The sequence below is a fragment of the Salmo salar genome, chromosome ssa23, assembly GCF_905237065.1.
Source record: "Salmo salar chromosome ssa23, Ssal_v3.1, whole genome shotgun sequence".
NCBI lineage: Eukaryota > Metazoa > Chordata > Actinopteri > Salmoniformes > Salmonidae > Salmo > Salmo salar.
Window position 1 is genome coordinate 30,552,140 of NC_059464.1, and position 20,418 is coordinate 30,572,557.

General features: G+C 44.6%; 1 protein-coding gene across 1 annotated transcript in view; it reads left to right on the forward strand.

The window, feature by feature from the left end:
* The first annotated feature begins 383 nt into the window (after positions 1 to 383).
* LOC106584384 (procollagen galactosyltransferase 2) overlaps positions 384 to 20,418 on the forward strand; it is a 32,177-nt gene continuing 12,142 nt past the window's right edge. The window contains exons 1-6 of the mRNA XM_014169634.2: positions 384 to 695; positions 14,522 to 14,632; positions 14,839 to 14,956; positions 15,151 to 15,285; positions 15,707 to 15,911; positions 20,058 to 20,177. Of these exons, the coding sequence (XP_014025109.1) occupies positions 445 to 695; positions 14,522 to 14,632; positions 14,839 to 14,956; positions 15,151 to 15,285; positions 15,707 to 15,911; positions 20,058 to 20,177 (940 nt within the window). The 5' untranslated portion in view covers positions 384 to 444. The remainder of the gene's footprint in view (positions 696 to 14,521; positions 14,633 to 14,838; positions 14,957 to 15,150; positions 15,286 to 15,706; positions 15,912 to 20,057; positions 20,178 to 20,418) is intronic.

Consider the following 20,418-nt stretch of genomic DNA (forward strand, 5'->3'; position numbering starts at 1 on the left):
ACACATTTATACACATATTCCCTCTAGAATAGCATACAGTTTATACAATGCACATGCATAGACTTGAACTGACAAATACAGCAATTGTGTCTAGGCTATCAGTTCTACAGCGCAGTAAAGTGCTGGATTTGAGTAAGAAATGTTATGTGTTACTTACTGAAATTAAGTTATTCTTGGACATGTGCACATTTGTCACAGATTCCCTACTCTGTAATCAGCCCCTGTAATGTCCATGTATTCTCCCATTGAGAGAGCGAGCGAGAGGGGGAATTGGGAAAGCTGTAGGAACGCTATAGGAAAGTTTGGGGGAGGAGATAGACTCTAGAGGTAACCCCTCTCCCTCCCCTCCCCCTTCCTACCTTATTTGCTCACTCCTACCATCGCTAACGCTCACTCTCATATTCAGTCGCGGCGGAGCTCAGGTCGGAATAACGGTGGGGGCGAATGATGCTGGGAATGATGCCTGCGGTTGGAGCCGTGGGAGTCGGGCTGTTCTTCGCTCTACTTGTCTTCCTCATGCCCGGTGGCATGTCAGACATAGCGACTCTGGTGCAGGACCCGGTCCGACCCGAATCGTCCCTGCTGAAGCCAAAAGTCATGATCGCCATTCTGGCTCGCAACGCGGCGCACAGCCTGCCGCACTACCTGGGCTGCATCGACAGGCTAGACTACCCGAAGGAGCGGATCGCTATATGGTGAGAAACGCAACTAACTTTCTAATAACTTTCTTTTGGCCAAATTGTCTTCAATACAGCACCAAGTGACGTATAGATCCGCGCACCCGCTACTATTCCGGATTTGCACTTTATTAGGCTACAAAGAAGTACACACATAGAAGTAGCCCAACATAAAGCTGTTATTGTTTTCGGGTAGTATAATAAGAACCTCATGTCCACGTAAAGAACAGAGATGCTGCTGTCAGCGTGAACGAGACCTGTTGCCGCGTTTTACAACGCGCTCTCCTCGCGTGTCTACCGGGTTCCTAATTGCATGTTAGGATAAGATGAAAGGGTAGAGCATGTTAAATGATGGTGCTATTTTTCTTTACGCACACACGGCGGAAATCAGGGGTCCTAAAACAGCTTCCGGGGACGGGGGGCCCTACATTTTCCATAGGCAGTTAAAGTTTAAGGATCATGATTGCAGTAATAAGGCCTGGCCAACAGGCAGCCTGCCTGGAGATGCGAGAGAGTACGTAGACACCAGACACTGAGTGCCTCTGACAGCGGCACAGAAGGTGGGAGCTCAGCTAGCACACTAAGGAAGTCATGCGTAAAGTGCAGTGGAGAGAATCACGGGAGAAATGGAGCGATCTGGATGACTAGTCTACAGGGATGAAACAAGTCAGTACAGAAGCATGTGGAGACTGCCCAGATATCTCTTCTGTTGCACATGTCATCGACACTTTTCGAGAGACTTGATATTTTATTAATGCATTTTCTCTGTTTCTTCCAGAATTGCTGTCATGCCCTGTGGGATGCTTTTGTATTTTGTGTTCCACTAATCCTTTCAAACGCTTGCTTTTGTTTGCAGCTTTATGTCTTTCTGCTTCTCAATGAGACCATGCACCACCCAACACACACACACACACACACACACACACACACACACACACACACACACACACACACACACACACACTAGGTCTAGACCCACTAGGACCCTTCCGCAAGAGTAAACGGCCAAATCACTGAGCCAACATGTTTATGTGGAGCCCTTTAACTAACAAAGAAGGGGCCTAGACCCATCAATCCCACTTGTGGCATCCAGCACACAGTCACACACTGGATAGAGACAGTAGAATCAGACACTATGGAGTCTGTGGTTCTGTTTGGAGCAGGGCTCGCTCAGTTGAGCCTGAAATGTTGCCTTATGCATCTGCCCCAGATTTAATCCTATAGAGGCATTTTGACTTTCCACAGGAAAGTAAAAGTTCGGATTCAGTACGTTTTACTGATAGTGTACTGTACCTGACTTATAAACATCCACAGTGTAGTTCATCCGACTTTACATCTACCATGACCTCATAAAGCAGATTCTCTCATATTACCACTGTACACCCTCTTTTCTACCTCTCTCTTTATCTCTCTTCTCCCCTCCGTAGCCTTCCTGAGAGTCAAAACAGTTTGAGTTTGACTCAGCACTAAGCAAAGTAATTTAGGGAGGGATGAAAAGTCCCAGCGTAGCCTGAGGGTGGAACCAGCTGTGGAACATCATGTCCACATAGCACAGCCAGATGTATAGAAGCAGCAGACCCTATACCAGGGTTCCCCAACTGGCGGCTCGCGGGCTGAATTTGGCCAGAGGGTGGTTTGATTTGGTACCCCAAGTCTTCTGAGCAAAAATGTTCATTGTTGGACACAAAAGACTGTAAAAACACCAGGAAATCAGCTCCAAGTGATTTTAATTTTGGAAATCTGTTCCCAAGAATTCTAACGCATAGTAGAGAGACACGTGATCATATACAAATGTAAGCAAGGTTTGAAATTATTATGTTTTAGTCAAATATTATATCTGTTTGGGCTTCTTGCAGTCAATTTGCAGTCTAGCGGCTGAATGTAGTTGATGATCCCTGCTGTATAGGACCTGTCTGCTGCTGCACTCTACTGTCTGTCTGGAAGCTTCCTCTGAGTCAGAACCGATAAGGTCTCAGTACAGCTCTGCAAGCTCTCAATACTGACTGCCAATGAGAAGTGTTTGGCATAGAGACGTTTATTGGGTGGCTGAGCAGCCTACAGTAGACGTTCAGTGTTGATAATGACTATACCATAAAGAAGAGTTTTGTAAGTATGACAATCTGCCAGAGCTAGACTAGAAAATGAGTCATAATGTTTCTCCCAAGCTTGCCTCAAATCTCACTGTTTCTAGGTGGTGTATTTCACTTGGTTCTTATATAAGAGAGGAAAATCCATGCTCACTGTTGCTGTGATCATTTAATTGTTTTGTAAGTGCATGAGCCAACAGCCTCCTCCCATCCTTTTATGACAGTATTGTAAACGTCATACAACAAATGTCAAATGTTGTCATTCTGTTTTACAAACTAGTGGAACCAGGTCCCCATGAGAATGTGTTTTCAAATGTTGAAATACATATGCATTGTATAAACAGCTGTAGTTATACAACTTCTATAAAGAGAGAGGTAGTGAAAAGCAACAGATGTGGTAGAATTACGGTTTGTGGCCAGCAGATTAAATTCTGCTGGCCACAGACCTGGTGCCAGTGGCTGATTAATGTGTGTGCATGCTTGCAAGTGTGTGTGTGTGTTTGTTCTGGGGCTGAAGGGTAGAGCTTGGACACTGCTCATCTTTCAATTCCCCCTGCTCTCCCCTGGGACAAGAAGGCTGTCACTGTTCAAGTGAAGAAAAAAAGTGTGTGTGTGTATTTAGGGGCACATGCAAGTTTCTTCTCTGTGATGGCTGGAGGAAGAGCAGTCTGTGTGTATGATAGAGAAAGAGTGGTTGGGATAACGCACTCTCCCCATAGAAGGCTTCAGTAGACTGAAAATGAAATGGAGGTATCTGAGTCTGACAGAGAAGACTAAGAGAGAGGTGAGAGAGTCTCACTGTGCTGTGAAAGAATGCAGGGAATTAGGGGGCAAAGGGAGACGGGGCGGAGGCTGGCTGGTCGGTAGGCTTGTGTTGAGAATTACCCTGTGGCACTGAGCAGGTTAGTGAGTGAAGCCACATTCCAGCCATGCTCAAACAGTGTACCCTCCTCTCTCTCCCCCCACCTCCTTCCCCTGCCCTCAGGACAACACTAAGCTGGCCGCAGGCTAACGATTGGACATGGGCCAGAACCCAGGCTCGTGATTGGTTGATAGAATGTGACTCAGCCCTGTGATTGGTCTCCAGAGGTCACGACCCTGTGTTGTGACTGGAGTAGAAGGTTGAGCTCATCATTGGGGCAGTGTTCAGGAGTAACTCCGTAGCCTGGAGCTGAGTCTCTGGGCTGTTTATGGGAAGTGCTTTTCCAGGTGGTGAAAGTGAACTGAAGAGAGATGATTTGTTGCTGTTTCGACTGTGACAACACAATCTGTTCTCTGAACTTTGTGTGAAATAGCCTAATAAATAGATTCCATTGTCGTTTCTATACTCTCCATATTACATCTTTGATGATGATAATGTGATGCACAAACCACGAAATCTGAACCACAACCATCATTTTTCAATGATTCTGTATATGACTGAGAACACCATCTAAACCATGTGTGCCTCAGCTATTATGACAAACATCGTCAAGGACTCCAGTCACCCGAGCCACGGACTGTTCACTCTGTTACCATCTGGTCCTCGACCAATAGGCTCTGAGAGAGCTTCTACCACCAGGCCATCAGCTTCTACCACCAAGCTAAACCTAGCTGTTTCCCTGCACTTTAGAGACTATTTACACCAGATAACCAATACATTATTACCGTAGAAATTATTTGTACTGACTACCCACACATCCAACCCTTACACACACACACACACACACACACACACACACACACACACACACACACACACACACACACACACTCTAAGAGCTCACATACACTCACACACAAAGTCAACTCTGCTGTTCTAATATATACTATTGATTCCACTGCCCACATTATATTTGTAAATCCAGTCCATTATTACTATGCTCACTACCTCATCTATTACATCTAATACTTGCTATTATTGATTTTTGATGAATGTACTGCATTGTTGTGCTAGCAAGCACATACGCATTTCACGGCACCTTTTATACCTGCTGTAAACTGTGTGTGACAAATACGTTTGATTAGATGTATATAATGTCGCCATCACAGAGAAATTCCAGTGGTTGCCAACAACATTCTAAACTTTAAAGGACATGATGAGAGATGTGTCTGCATCTTATAGCTGTCAGTGTTGATGGTGTGTTACTGCTGCAGATCTGCTCTTTACGAGGCTGGGATCTCCAGCTCTATTCCATATGTCCCAGTCCCATCCTTTGGAGGGGTGGTTAGGTAGCAGATCCACCTGTTACCAGGTGGATGTTCTTCAGAAGTTAAATGTTTTCAAAGAGTATAATGCCATTATAGTAAAAGATAAACCAGGAGTGTTTTGGAGTTTTTGAAGTGCTGCCTGCTCCAACATGACCTTTGCTTCCAAAAATCTCCCTTTCTACCGGATAACAATATTGGATCCAGCATTCCAACCACCAACTATTTCCCAATGGATGTCTTTTTAATCATTTCAGGAGGGGAGCCTTTGACATTTTTGGTGGTATTTGTTTTTAAAAAAGGACAAGAGAAGATTTTGTGGGATTTGAAGCAGCCAATTTGGGCCCTGATTTCTCTCTTTCTTTCTCGTTTTCCTTCTCTTGGTCTCTCTCTTTCTCTTCGTGGATTAGATCATATCGCTGGCACATGGCTGGTATGTGAGTGTGTGTTTGATTATCCTTAGTGCTCTGGCCCAGTTTCAGTCTGTTGGGGTCTGCATGTGGTGGTGGTGGTGCGGTGTGTATCTGTGTATTTCTACTAGCCTTGGGCCAGACTTGTGCTTAGTGAAGGCAGTAACTCAGTGACACAGGAACTCCATCACTCATACAACAGAGACAGTACCACCTCCTAACTCACACAACAGAACACACACTTATGATTCATTCAACACGTACCATTTTCACATGAGGAGTGTTAATACTCAGCCAGTGGTTTCTTCATAAAACCTGATCAGAGATGGGACTATGCCCAGACCTGTGTCTGCCAGCAGAGAGAACAGCTCCATGTCCCCTGCCAGGAGTTGTGGCTATACTCAGAACAGCCCTGGCCATGTGTCAGTGTCATCGAATCCCCAGGGGAGAACTGAAACATATTACACCTAGATCCTCACATAGATCCTCACATAGATAGACCTGTTGGCATGAACGTGATTGTCTCTTGACCAGTAGTTCCAAAGGTGGAGTTGGATAAAATTGTGAATTCTTCTCCCTGCTGCCCATCTATTCCAGCACATACTAGCAGGCCAACAATGGATCTGGCTAATGCTGAAACAGACTGGCATCCAGACAGGCAAAGCATTCCATTTCTCTTCAGAAAGACAGGAAAAGACTGAGAGAGAAAGAGAGGTGGGGAGGTGTGTTTCAGTTTAAGTGTTTTAAGGGGTGTTTTGTGTGTGTGTGAGAGAGGGAGAGAGAGAGGGAGGTGGGGAAGCTGTGTAAACTGTTTTGAGGGATGTTACAAATGATTTATTCAGCAGTGGCCGGAACGACTTGATGTTGTCACAGAGGAACTATAATTTTAGCCAAGTCAGTCTGTCTGTGTGTGTCATCACCCTGGCTTAACCACAGAGACACACTGTGCTACCTCTGTTCACGTTCTCTTATTCTATATCCCTCCCGTTCTCCCTCTCTCTTTCCCTCCCTTTCTCATTTTCCCTTACAAACTAAATTATTGCGATTGTATGTTTTTCTATTACTTTGCATTTATCTAGACATCACCGAGTAGGAAATATTTGTTTTGCTGTCTGTGTATTTCATGTGAGTGAAAATGACGTGTGAATTTGAACGTGATTTGCAGGTAGCATAGTGGTTAAGAGCATTGCTGGTTAGAATCCTTGAGCCGACTAGTTGAAAAATCTGTCAATGTGCTCTTGAGCAAGGCACTTAACATTTACATTTAAGTCATTTAGCAGACGCTCTTATCCAGAGCGACTTACAAAATGGTGCATTCACCTTATGATATCCAGTGGAACAACCACTTTACAATAGTGCATCTAAATCTTTTAGGGGGGGGTTAGAAGGATTACTTTATCCTATCCTAGGTATTCCTTAAAGAGGTGGGGTTTCAGGTGTCTCCGGAAGGTGGTGATTGACTCCGCTGTCCTGGCGTCGTGAGGGAGCTTGTTCCACCATTGGGGTGCCAGAGCAGCGAACAGTTTTGACTGGGCTGAGCGGGAACTGTGCTTCCTCAGAGGTAGGGGGGACAGCAGGCCAGTGGTGGATGAACGCAGTGCCCTTGTTTGGGTGTAGGGCCTGATCAGAGCCTGAAGGTATGGAGGTGCCGTTCCCTTCACAGCTCCGTAGGCAATCACCATGGTCTTGTAGCGGATGCGAGATTCAACTGGAAGCCAGTGGAGAGAGCGGAGGAGCGGGGTGACGTGAGAGAACTTGGGAAGGTTGAACACCAGACGGGCTGCGGCGTTCTGGATGAGTTGTAGGGGTTTAATGGCACAGGCAGGGAGCCCAGCCAACAGCGAGTTGCAGTAATCCAGACGGGAGATGACAAGTGCCTGGATTAGGACCTGCGCCGCTTCCTGTGTGAGGCAGGGTCGTACTCTGCGAATGTTGTAGAGCATGAACCTACAGGATCGGGTCACCGCCTTGATGTTAGTGGAGAACGACAGGGTGTTGTCCAGGATCACGCCAAGGTTCTTAGCACTCTGGGAGGAGGACACAAGGGAGTTGTCAACCGTGATGGCGAGATCATGGAACGATCCTTAACCCTAGTTCCTCCTGTAAGACACTGTATAAGAGCGTCTGCTAAATGACTAACATTTATATTTTTGTTAAAGACGTATGTGGGGTAGGACAGAGGGCAAGAACACAGAGATTTTCTGACTGATTATATTTGGAAGTTGTGTGGCCTGATTGAGAGTGTGTATGGATAAGTCATGGTAGGTCATGGTGTGGGAGGATGAGGTAAGATGGGGTGTTATATAGGCTCTTGGGGGGGGGGAGCTTGGGTCATTCTGCCCTGTGTTGACGGTGAATGTTCTGAGGAATACGGCTAGGTCTCAATCACCCACTCACCCTCCCTCCCTGACAGGCCAGCATGTATTGCTGCAGCCACGTCAGCCTGGGGGGAGGGGAGTTACTGCAGAATGCACACACACACATACAGTTGAAGTCGGAAGTTTACATACACCTTAGCCAAATACATTTAAATTCAGTTTTTCACAATTCCTGACATTTAATCCTAGTAAAAATGTCCTGTCTTAGGTCAGTTAGGATCACCACTTTATTTTAAGAATGTGAAATGTCAGAATAATAGTAGAGAGAATGATTTATTTCATCTTTTATTTATTTCATCACATTCCCAGTGGGTCAGAAGTTTACATACACTCAATTAGTCTTTGGTAGCATTGTCTTTAAATTGTTTAACTTGGGTCAAACGTTTCGGGTAGCCTTCCACAAGCTTCCCACAATAAGTTGGTTGAATTTTGGGCCATTCCCCCTGACAGAGCTGGCGTAACTGAGTCAGGTTTGTAGGGCTCCTTGCTCGCACACGCTTTTTCAGTTCTGCCCACACATTTTCTATGGGATTGAGGTCAGGGCTTTGTGATGGCCACTCCAATATCTTGACTTTGTTGTCCATAAGCCATTTTGCCACAACTTTGGAAGTATGCTTGGGGTCATTGTCCATTTGGAAGACCCATTTGCGACCAAGCTTTAACTTCCTGACTGATGTCTTGAGATGTTGCTTCAATATATCCACATCATTTTCTTTCCTCATGATGCCATCTATTTTGTGAAGTGCACCACCACAACATGATGCTGCCACCCCTGTGCTTCACGGCTGGGATGGTGTTCTTCGGCTTGCAAGCCTCCCCCTTTTCCCTCCAAACACAACGATGGTCATTATGGCCAAATAGTTTTATTTTTGTTTCATCAGACCAGAGGACATTTCTCCAAGAATTATGATCTTTGTCCCCATGTGCAAACCGTAGTCTGGCTTTTCTATGGTGATTTTGGAGCAGTGGCTTCTCCCTTGCTGAGCAGCCTTTCAGTTTTTTTTTTTTTTTCTTAATTTAACTAGGCAAGTCAGTTAAGAACAAATTCTTATTTTCAATGACGGCCTAGGAACAGTGGGTTAACTGCCTTGTTCAGGGGCAGAACGACAGATTTTTACCTTGTCAGCTCGGGGATTCGATCTTGCAACCTTTCGGTTACTAGTCCAACACTCTTACCACAACACTCTAACCTGCCGCCCCAGGTCATGTTGATATAAGACTTGTTTTACTGTAGATATAGATACTTTTGTACCTGTTTCCTCCAGCATCTTCACAAGATCCTTTGCTGTTGTTCTGGGATTGATTTGCACGTTTCGCACCAAAGTACGTTCATCTCTAGGAGACAGAACGCGTCTCCTTCCTGAGCGGTATGACAGCTGCGTGGTCCCATGGCGTTTATACTTACGTACTATTGCTTGTACATATGAACGTGTTACCTTCAGGCATTTTGGAAATTGCTCCCAAGGATGAACCAGACTTGTATAGTTTTCTTTCTGAGGTCTTGGCTGATTTCTTTTGATTTTCCGATGATGTCAAGCAAAGAGGCACTGAGTTTGAAGGTAGGCCTTGAAATACATCCACAGGTACACCTCCAATTGACTCAAATGATGTCAATTAGCCTATCAGAAGCTTCTCAAGCCATGGCATAATTTTCTGGAATTTTCCAAGCTGTTTAAAGGCTCAGTCAACTTAGTGTATGTAAACTTCTGACCCACTGGAATTGTGATACAGTGAATTATAAGTGAAATAATCTGTCTGTAAACAATTGTTGGAAAAATTACTTGTGTCATGCACGAGGTAGATGTCCTAACCGACTTGCCAAAACTATAGTTTGTTAACAAGAAATTTGTGGAGTGGTTGAAAAACAAGTTTTAATGACTCCAACCTAAGTGTATGTAAACTTCCGACTTCAACTGTAGGTAAAGTGATTTAAGTCTGTTAACACTAGCTACGGGAAAAGGGCATATCCAATGCAGATACGATGGAAGGATTTTAGGCCTCGTAACTTTCACTTGAGTGTTTGTTCAGTGTTTTTGGGCCAGGTGTAACCTTCCTGCCCCTTCCATTGATCTTTCTCAATGTCAGCTCATCACACCCCCTCCTCACTGATGAAAGGCACAGCCAGGCCAGGTGGGACTGATAGATCGAGGAGAGAGGGATAGAGAGAGAACGAGATGGTAAGAGTGTGTAGGTGAAACCTAATAGCATGTGGTGTCCAGATGAGGATCATAAAGAGAGAAAGTAGAGCTGTAGCGCTCCAGGGCTGAAAATAATAAGCCAGAGTTACTGTAAACCTCAAAGAGGGCAGAGCGGAGGAACAAAGTGACGGATGAGTGAAAAGAGGGAGGGAGGAAGACTGGATGAGTGTCCAGTCCAACCCCCCAGAGCCTGGATTTTCAAACACCTTCAAAATGAGCTGACATTTTAACACGCTCTCTCACACATACAGAACACAAACACACATGAACAGAAGTGCTAAAACACACGTTATGATGCTATGTGCACTTATGAGTGTACAGAAAAAAACTAAAAAGATATACAGTATCCCACAAGCACATTTTTCCATTCACACATCATTGGCATTGAATTTCAGGCTTGGCTGCAGTGAGTGTGAGTGTGGTTAGGGGGATGTGGGGATGACCAGGGACTCAAGCTGCTGCTCTGTACCCTCCTTGGCTGATTCAGCCCTGGGCAGAGGAAATTGAGAAGCCTGGAAACGATAGATCCTGCCGGAAACAGGACATGCATGTGTGGAATAGGAGATGGAATGATGAAGATTCACCTAAATAAATGAAAGAAGAGACACAAAGGTGAAAGATAGAAAACCCGGCCTGTGTGCCTGCCTGTCCTCTGCCTGTACAGGCCCATAGAATCCACACACGCGCACACACACATCACACACACACCATACATCACACACACACACCAACTGTTATCTTACATAAGGCAAAATGAGACGCCGCTTCCGTAATAGAAAATATCATAGTGTACCTCTAATACAGAGCTGTGTGTTATGGCTGAAAGGGGCTGATCTAGTGAAGAATGACGTACAGTCAGAAACCTTCAACTGCTAAATGCTTGAATAGGCTCCTTCTGGAATTGTGGGCAGATTTGAAAAGGTTAGCATTTTAGTGGGGAATGTGGAAACCTAACCATATTGTCATCTGTTTGTTTTGTCTGTGTTCTAATGAGCATGGGGAAACATTTACTAAATAGGTTTTAGTTAGTATGAGATACAATCCATCTAACATATTTGTCTCTGTGACCTCACTGACTTGTATAAGGATGGCAAGGGCACAAAGGAATGAGATGCTAACACATGCTCCTGCACACACACACGCACACACACGCATCCTCATACAGAACGGATGGAGATTCTTCTGTTTCTGAGCTTCTCACAGATCCACCCCATTCAAATCCTAGCCCAGAGCTCATTTGAAAATGACAGGTACCAACACATTTATTTCCCCCAGCAATATGGAATTTCATGGTTGAAAAGACATGTCAAAGAGTGTGCACATCCATTCGTTACCTCCACTAAAGGTGGTTTTACCCAGTGACAAAGACAGAGACCAGCTGTCAGAAGCAGGACTCATCCTTTACCGCACGTGCCAAGCTCATTCCACAGAGAGCCGAGTGTCTGCGGGTTTTCGCTCCTCTCTTGTACTTGATTGATGAATTAAGGTCACTGATTAGCAAATAACTCCCCTCACTTGGTTGTCTAGGTCTTAAAGTTTGACACCCCTGCTTTACAGTTTATGTCCACATACCCAGTCATGTGCAAACACACACACTCACTGTTTTAAAATGCCTGACTTTACCATAAAACATGTACGTATTCTCCCTCACACAGGCTCAAACACGAATGAACTCAAACACACACACACACACACACACACACACACACACACACACACACACACACAGACGCCACTTATTAACCCCAGGGTTACCCCTGTGGTCCGTCAGGCAGGTAGGCCTACATTCTCTCTCCAGCTGGACTGACTATGTCTGTCTGGAGATCTGTTGGTGTCTGGGTGTTAACACCAAGTCAACTGTCTGTCTGGAGATCTGTTGGTGTCTGGGTGTTAACACCAAGTCAACTGTCTGTCTGGAGATCTGTTGGTGTCTGGGTGTTAACACCAAGTCAACTGTCTGTCTGGAGATCTGTTAGTGTCTGGGTGTTAACACCAAGTCAACTGTCTGTCTGGAGATCTGTTAGTGTCTAGGTGTTAACACCAAGTCAACTGTCTGCCTGGAGATCTGTTGGTGTCTGGGTGTTAACACCAAGTCAACTGTCTGTCTGGAGATCTGTTGGTGTCTGGGTGTTAACACCAAGTCAACTGTCTGTCTGGAGATCTGTTGGTGTCTGGGTGTTAACACCAAGTCAACTGTCTGTCTGGAGATCTGTTGGTGTCTGGGTGTTAACACCAAGTCAACTGTCTGTGCTGAAAGATCTCTCTCTGGACAGGGTTTCTGTGTGTCTTACAGGTGTCAATATTGTTATCTCTGAGCTCAGTGTGTGTGATGAATTGTGTCTACAGTGTTATCTCATGGTGAACAGTGTTAGCAGCGGTTTTGTAAAATGGGTGTTTATACACTGCTATCTCTGGTTTGTCTGCACTCTGACGTAGGGTGAGAGTTTGTCTAGAGAGGTTACAGCCAGGAATATTACAGCAAGCAGTGGAAAACTCCAGTGTGTGTGTGTGTGTGTGCGCGTGTGTGTGTGTGCTTGCCATCAGTGACACAGCATCCTCTCTACAGACACTGGCCTCTCTCTCTCTCTCTCTCTCTCTCTCTATTGACCTTTTCCTCCATTAAGCACATATTAGATGCAGAGAGAGAGAGAGAGAGTACTGTAGTTATCATCTCAAGGCCTTAGGCTATTACTGTCAGGTACGACTCTGTAGAAGTGAGAGCGTGATAGCATAGGGTGAGAAAGGAAGGGTGAGTGTGTGACAGAGTTAGGGTAGGTGTGTGTGTGTGTGTGTGTGTGAGGACAGGGAATACGGTGTGCAGACAGTGGCAGCAGTGTGTGTGAGGACAGGATAGAGTTGTCCCAGCTGCGGTGCTGTACTGTATGCTCTGGCCTGTTTGTTTGTTGCTCTTTTTACTCTCCTGACTCACATAGGACACTGCGTGACTGTGTGTGTTCATGTTTTGATCCTACACACACAGGATCAGCTGCAGCTATGTTTCCGTGTTGCTGTTGCCGTGTCGACACATTATCTTGATACGTTATGTAGAAAGTTAGTGCTTAACCTCTCTAGGGTAGGGGGCAGTATTTGCACGGCCGGATAAAAAACGTACCGATTTAATCTGGTTATTACTACTGCCCAGAAAGTAGAATATGCATATAATTGTTTGATTTGGATAGAAAACACCCTAAAGTTTCTAAAACTGTTTGAATGGTGTCTGTGAGTATAACAGAACTCATATGGCAGGCAAAAACCTGAGAAGATTCCTTACAGGAAGTGCCCTCTCTGACCATTTCTTGGCCTTCTATACTCTCTTTATTGAAAACTGAGGATCTCTGCTGTAACGTGACACTTCCTACGGCTCCCATAGGCTCTCAGAAGGCGGCAGAACGGTGAATGATGACTTTGCAGGCCATGGCTGAAAAACAGTAGCGCATTTGGATAGTGGTCGATCAGAGAACAATGAGACTGGGGGCGCGTGCACGAGCCGACACCATGTTTTTATTTTTTCGTCTTTGAACGAAAACAGGGTTTCCCGGTCGGAATACTATCGCTTTTTTACGAGAAAAATCGCATAAAAATTGATTTTAAACAGCGGTTGACATGCTTCGAAGTACGGTAATGGAATATTTCGAATTTTTTTGTCACGAAACGCGTCGGGCTCGTCACCCTTCGTCACCTTTCGGATAGTGTCTTGAACGCACAAACAAAACAGAGGATATTTGAACATAACTATGGATTATTTTGAACCAAACCAACATTTGTTATTGAAGTAGAAGTCCTGGGAGTGCATTCTGACGAAGAACAGCAAAGGTAATCCAATTTTTCTTATAGTAAATCTGAGTTTGGTGAGGGCCAAACTTGGTGGGTGTCAAAATAGCTAGCCCGTGATGGCGAGCTATCTACTCAGAATATTGCAAAATGTGCTTTTGCCGAAAAGCTATTTTAAAATCGGACATAGCGATTGCATAAAGGAGTTCTGTATCTATAATTCTTAAAATAATTGTTATGTTTTTTGTGAACGTTTATCGTGAGTAATTTAGTAAATTCACCGGAAGTTTGCGGTGGGTATGCTAGTTCTGAACGTCACATGCTAATGTAAAAAGCTGGTTTTTGATATAAATATGAACTCGATTGAACAAAACATGCATGTATTGTATAACATAATGTCCTAGGGTTGTCATCTGATGAAGATCATCAAAGGTTAGTGCTGCATTTAGCTGTGGTTTGGGTTTATGTGACATTATATGCTAGCTTGAAAAATGGGTGTCTGATTATTTCTGGCTGGGTACTCTGCTGACATAATCTAATGTTTTGCTTTCGTTGTAAAGCCTTTTTGAAATCGGACAGTGTGGTTAGATTAACGAGAGTCTTGTCTTTAAAATGGTGTAAAATAGTCATATGTTTGAGAAATTGAAGTAATAGCATTTCTAAGGTATTTGAATATCGCGCCATGGGATTCCACTGGCTGTTGAGTAGGTGGGACGATTTCGTCCCACATACCCTAGAGAGGCTAAATGTCTTGTTCCTGCATTGTCATGTGCGGTGTGTTGATATAGTGTCCCATGTTATATTGTGTCTCAGGGCAGCAACAGACCACAGTGTGGACAACAGCACAGCCATGCTGAGGGAGTGGCTGAAGCAGGCTCAGGACCAGTACCACTATGTGGAGTGGAGACCCATGGAGGAGCCCAAGTAAGTCTGACCACGCCCCCCAGTGTCTGACTCCCCCCTGCCTCTGACCACGCCCCCAGTGTCTGACCCTCAGCCTCAGGGAATCTCACCCCGCCCCATCCGTTCAGGTTCACATTCCTTAATTCTTGGAATCTCTGAAGTTCACTGCTCATTAAGGTATGGTGAATATGAGGTACTGATCGTAAAGCTTTTTGTCCTGTCCTCAGGTCCTATACTGATGAGTGGGGGCCCAAGCACTGGCCTCCGTCCCGCTTCAACCATGTGATGAAGCTGAGGCAGGCTGCTCTGAAGGCAGCACGGGAACGCTGGGCAGATTATATACTGGTGAGACAGAGATAATATTATACCTGTGAGATTACGTGTGACTTTAGTTCGTGGTATAATTGTATGTGAATGATGATACCTGCTTTCTCTCTGTGTCCGGTTGTCTTAGATTGTATACCTGCAATGCTACAAGTTTGTTAAATTACGTTCTGTGAGATTATACATTATTCTGTTGTCTTTCTCTGTGTGTCTAGTTTGCAGACAGTGATAACCTGCTGACCAACCCCAGGATCCTGAACCTACTCATGGCTGAGAACCTGACTCTGGTGGCTCCCTTGCTGGAGTCTCGCTCTCTCTACTCCAACTTCTGGTGTGGCATCACTCCCCAGGTAAATAACCTGCATTAGCCATGTAGCCCCACATAGACTTCACTCCTCTATGTGCCCTCTCTCTCCGTCAGCAAGCAAGTGAATGTTATGACCATTTGGTCTCTGTTCTTCACAAAGCTTCCACACCTCTTAAAGTGATGCTCTAGAAATGTGTATAATTTCAGCCAGTTGTTTTGAAAGTGCTGCTCACGAGCCAAAACAGGTCCCCATTTTTTGTGCACTATGTCATCCAATTGTGTACTACGTCATTCATATCGTGGGATATGTTAACGTCCTGCAATTATTGTATTTTTTTTGCAATTCGTACAATATTTTACGAATTTGTGCTTAAGATCCCGGACTGCATCTTTAAGACCAATTCTCTATATTTCCCATCCCCTTCTCAACCCTGTCTCTCCATCTCTTTATCTCTGTCTTCCAGGGTTACTATAAGCGTACTCCAGACTACCAGCCAATCAGGGAGTGGAAGCGTCTGGGTTGCTTCGCCGTACCTATGGTGCACTCTACCTTCCTGTTAGACCTGAGGCGTGACGCCAGTCGGGAGCTGGCCTTCTACCCCCCTCACCCTGACTACAGCTGGGCCTTCGATGACATCATGGTATTCTCCTTCTCCGCCCGACAGGCAGGTCAGAGTTTAACTCCCCCCAACCCCCCGCCATGATCCTGTCCAGACACAACACCCTAGTTCATGTTGGATGTGTTGTAAAAACATAGCCCTGAGTACAAGACACCAAGCTACTCCACCCACAAACCAACTGTGTATACAGTCATACAGCCTGGTTCAGAAACAACCCCTAGTCCCAACCACCAACACAGTGAAAGCAAAGTCCTTATGGCTCCACCCAGCCTTCCATTCAGGTCCAGGGGGTAATTTATTTGATTTAACTAGGCAAGTCAGTTAAGAACAAATTCTTATTTACAATGACAGCCTACCAGGGAACATTGGGTTACAGTTTTTTCCCCAACTGCTTACACACGTTTTCAGGGTTGGCGATCATACACTTTCCAGCGCCAGGATGAGAAGAATTCCTCTATGGGATTTAGAAAAGGTGAATGGGGGTAGGTACAAAACTACAAATTGTGGATGGGTGGCAAACCAGTTTTGGACCAGAACAGCCCGGTGAAAACTAACATTGTCCCATAAAACCACAAAACTAGCAGGCTCCTGATCTGGATCAGGGACAAGCATTGTGTAAATTGCATCCAGAAAAGTGAGCATATGGCCGGTGTTGTACGGACCCAGTGTGGCATTGTGATGGAGGACCCCGTTTTGAGTGATGGCAGCACACATAGGTATATTACCCCCACGCTGTCCAGGGACATTGGTAATTGCCCTCTGTCCTATTACATTTCTTCCACGGCGCCTGGTTTTGGTGAGGTTGAAGCCAACCTCATCCACATAAATAAATTCATAGCGAATTACATGGGCATCCAGCTCCAATACTCTCTGTAACAGACAAAAGGATATACAGATGAGTAAATATGGTATGTCTGAAGTACTGCTGCATACATACCACTACAAAGTCATGTCGCATATTCTTGATTCTGTCAGAGTTTCTCTCAAATGGCACCTTGTAAAGTTGTTTCATCGTCACTCGGTGCCGTTGGAGGATGCGTTGTATGGTCGACAGGCTTACAGCATTGATGTTGTTAAATATGGTGTCATTATTGAAGATATGCCCTCTTATCTCTCGAATCCTAATTGCATTGTTGGCCAAAATCATATGTATAATTGCAGTCTCTTGTACATCTGTAAACAAGCGTCCTCCATGATGTCTTTGCCGTTCCACTCTGTACAGAATTCAAACACAGTATGTGTTCAGCATAGGAACTGTAAACAATGTACTAAAAAAGGTAGTACAGCATGATAACCAACATCATTCATTCAATGCAGTGCAGTAAATGGATGGCTTAGAGTTACAAATGTTTATGCAATACTATGCAGTCATACGTATTTTACAGTAGATTACTGTAATGCTAAAATAGTCATTAGATAGTTGCATACCTGTTCTCATTTCTGAAGGTTCGAATTATGGACGCCACTGTAAATCGACTCAAGTTGGGCTGGACTCAGTCCAGCCTCTCTCATGGTCAAACCATGGTTGATCACATGATCAACAAGTGTTAACCTAATCTCATCAGAGATGGCTCTCCTTCCTTCTCTTCTTTGCCCTCTTCTTCCTCTTCCTCCTACTCCAACTCTTCGTCTTTGTCCTCGTTGTTGTCCCCTGCCTCTCCCTCCTACTCCTCTTGCTCTCTGTCCATTGTTGGCATCCATTGTTCAAAACAGGTAATCTGACCGTTGACCTATTTATAGGCCAATAGTACAGTAAAGCAGTGATTGGTTAGTGATCAGTTAAGCAATTAGTGTTTGCACATGTGAGGAGTGTGTGTGACCTGGTGAATAAGTGTAGCATTTTGATTGGTTGTGTTTGGAAAAGGAAGGTAAGTCACTTCCTGTTAGATTTTTGTGTTTTAGGTAGAGAATTGTGTGTAGTGTTTTGAAAAAAGTGTTTTATGTAATTGACAACTGAGTCAAAGGCTGAGAAATAGCTTCTGGTTTTTGATATTTGGTGTGTAGTTTTGCACTTTGAGTGAGAGGTTTCAAAAATCGTGTGACATGAAAAGATTTTGTGTGTAAGCAGTTGGAAAAAACTGTAACTGCCTTGTTCAGGGGCAGAACAACAGATTTTTAGATTGTCAGCTCAGGGATTTGATCCAGGAACCTTTCGGTTACTGGACCAACACTCTAACCACTAGGCTACCTGCCGTCCCAAATGTAAAAAGCTTATGCCATATTATTTTACACCTATCCGATTGCTTCAGATCTGCAAATACTAAAGGGAAAGGGGCTAGGGGAGAGCAAGGGTAGTTCTCTGTGTTTTAATAGTTCTGAGGGTACTTCTGTGTCTTGTGTTGAAGAGATGTTTTACAATAGAACCCATCATGTGTTTAATGGAGGGATACAAGGCAGGCTGGGTAATTGACACCAGATTTGTGACTTTCGGACTTCCCTGATTGTGTGGGATTATTTGATGTGGCTTGTGATCAGTAGGGTACAAACAGAACTAGTAAACATATAACTATTAAATACATGACACGAATGCACAAACACTTACATACACACAATAATACACACAGCCATTTTCCTCAGCGATCTACACACAATACCCCATAATGACAAAACGAAAACAGGTTTTTAGAATTGTTTTTGCAATGTTATTAAAAATTAAAAACAGAAATACCTTATTTACATAAGTATTCAGACCCTTTGCTATGAGACTCAAAATTGAGCTCAGGTGCATCCTGTTTCCATTGATCATCCTTGAGATGTTTCTACAACTTGATTGGAGTCCACCTGTGGTAAATTCAATTGATTGGACATGATTTGGAAAGGCACAGACCTGTCTATACAAGGTCCCACAATTGACAGTGCATGTCATAGCAAAAACCAAGCCAGGAGGTCGAAGGAATTGTCCATAGAGCTCTGAGACAGGATTGTATAGAGGCACAGATCTGGGGAAGGGTACCAAAAAATGTCTGCTGCATTAAAGGTCCACAAGAACACAGTGGCCTCCATCATTCTTAAATGGAAGGAGTTTGGAACCACCAAGACTCTTCCTAGAGCTGGCCGTCCGGCCAAACTGAGCAATCGGTGGAGAAGGTCTTTGGTCAGGGAGGTGACCAAGAACCCGATGGTCACTCTGACAGAGCTCTAGAGTTCCTCTGTGGGGAAGGGAGAACCTTCCAGAAGGACAACCATCTCTGCAGCACTCCACCAATCAGGCCTTTATGGTAGAGTGGCCAGACAGAAGCCACTCCTCAGTAAAAGGCACATGACAGCCTGCTTGGAGTTTGCCAAAAGGCACCTAAAGACTCTCAGACCATGAGAAACAAGATTCTCTGGTCTGATGAAACCAAGATTGAACTATTTGACCTGAATGCCAAGCGTCACGTCTGGAGGAAACCTGTCACCATCCCTAGGGTAAAGCATGGTGGTGGCAGCATCTTGATGTGGGGATGTTTTTCAGCGGCAGGGACTGGGAGACTAGTCAGGATCGAGGCAAAGATGAACGGAGCAAAGTACAGAGAGCTCCTTGATGAAAACCTGCTCCAGAGCGCTCAGGACCTCAGACTGGGGTGAAGGTTCACCTTCCAACAGGACAATGACCCTCAGCACACAGCCAAGACAACGCAGGAGTGGCTTCGGAACAAGTTTCTGAATGTCCTTGAGTGGCTCAGCCAGATCCCAGACTTGAACCAGATCAAACATCTCTGGAGAGACCTGAAAATAGCTGTGCAGCGACACTAGCCATCCAACCTGACAGAGCTTGAGAGGATTTGCAGAGAAGAATGGGAGAAACTCCCCAAATACAGGTGTGCCAAGCTTGTAGCGTCATACCCAAGAAGACTCGAGGCTGTAATCACTGCCAAAGGTGCTTCAACAAAGTACTGAGTAAAGGGTTTGAATCCTTATGTAAATGTAATTTTTCTGTTTTTTCTGTTTAATAAATTAGCAAAAATGTCTAAACCTGTTTTCGCTTTGTCATTATGGAGTATTGTGTGTAGATTAATGAGGGAAAAAAAGGATTTCATACATTTTAAAATAAGGCTGTAATGTAAGAAAATGTGGAAAAAGTCAAGGGTTCTGAATACTTTCCGAAGGCACTGTACAATCATGTTAGTGTTTTTGGGTGTAGTAGTGTTTCTTTGCAGATATCCAAATGTATCAGTGTGTTTTTGATTTACTCCGTGTGACTGTGTGTTGACAGATGTGCAGATGTATGTGTGTAACAGAGAACACTATGGCTTCCTGCCGGTTCCTCTGAAGGCCTCACAGAATGTTGACGAGGAGAAGGAGAGCTTCACACACACTATCGCTGAGGCCATGAGTAAGCACACACACACACTACTTTCTAAATCAAAATAAACGCCTCTTTTACTTTGTCAGATTTCTACCTCTCCTTCAAAAGGATCCTTCATCTCTGTTATCTCCCATTTTAATTTAGCCTCTTCTCTGACAACACACAAAACCTATCCTTAACCCTGAACTTATCCCTTACCCTAAGGCCTGCTGCAGTGCCTTACTAATTCTCTATGTCTCTGTCTTTTTCCTTCCTCCTCCTCACCCTC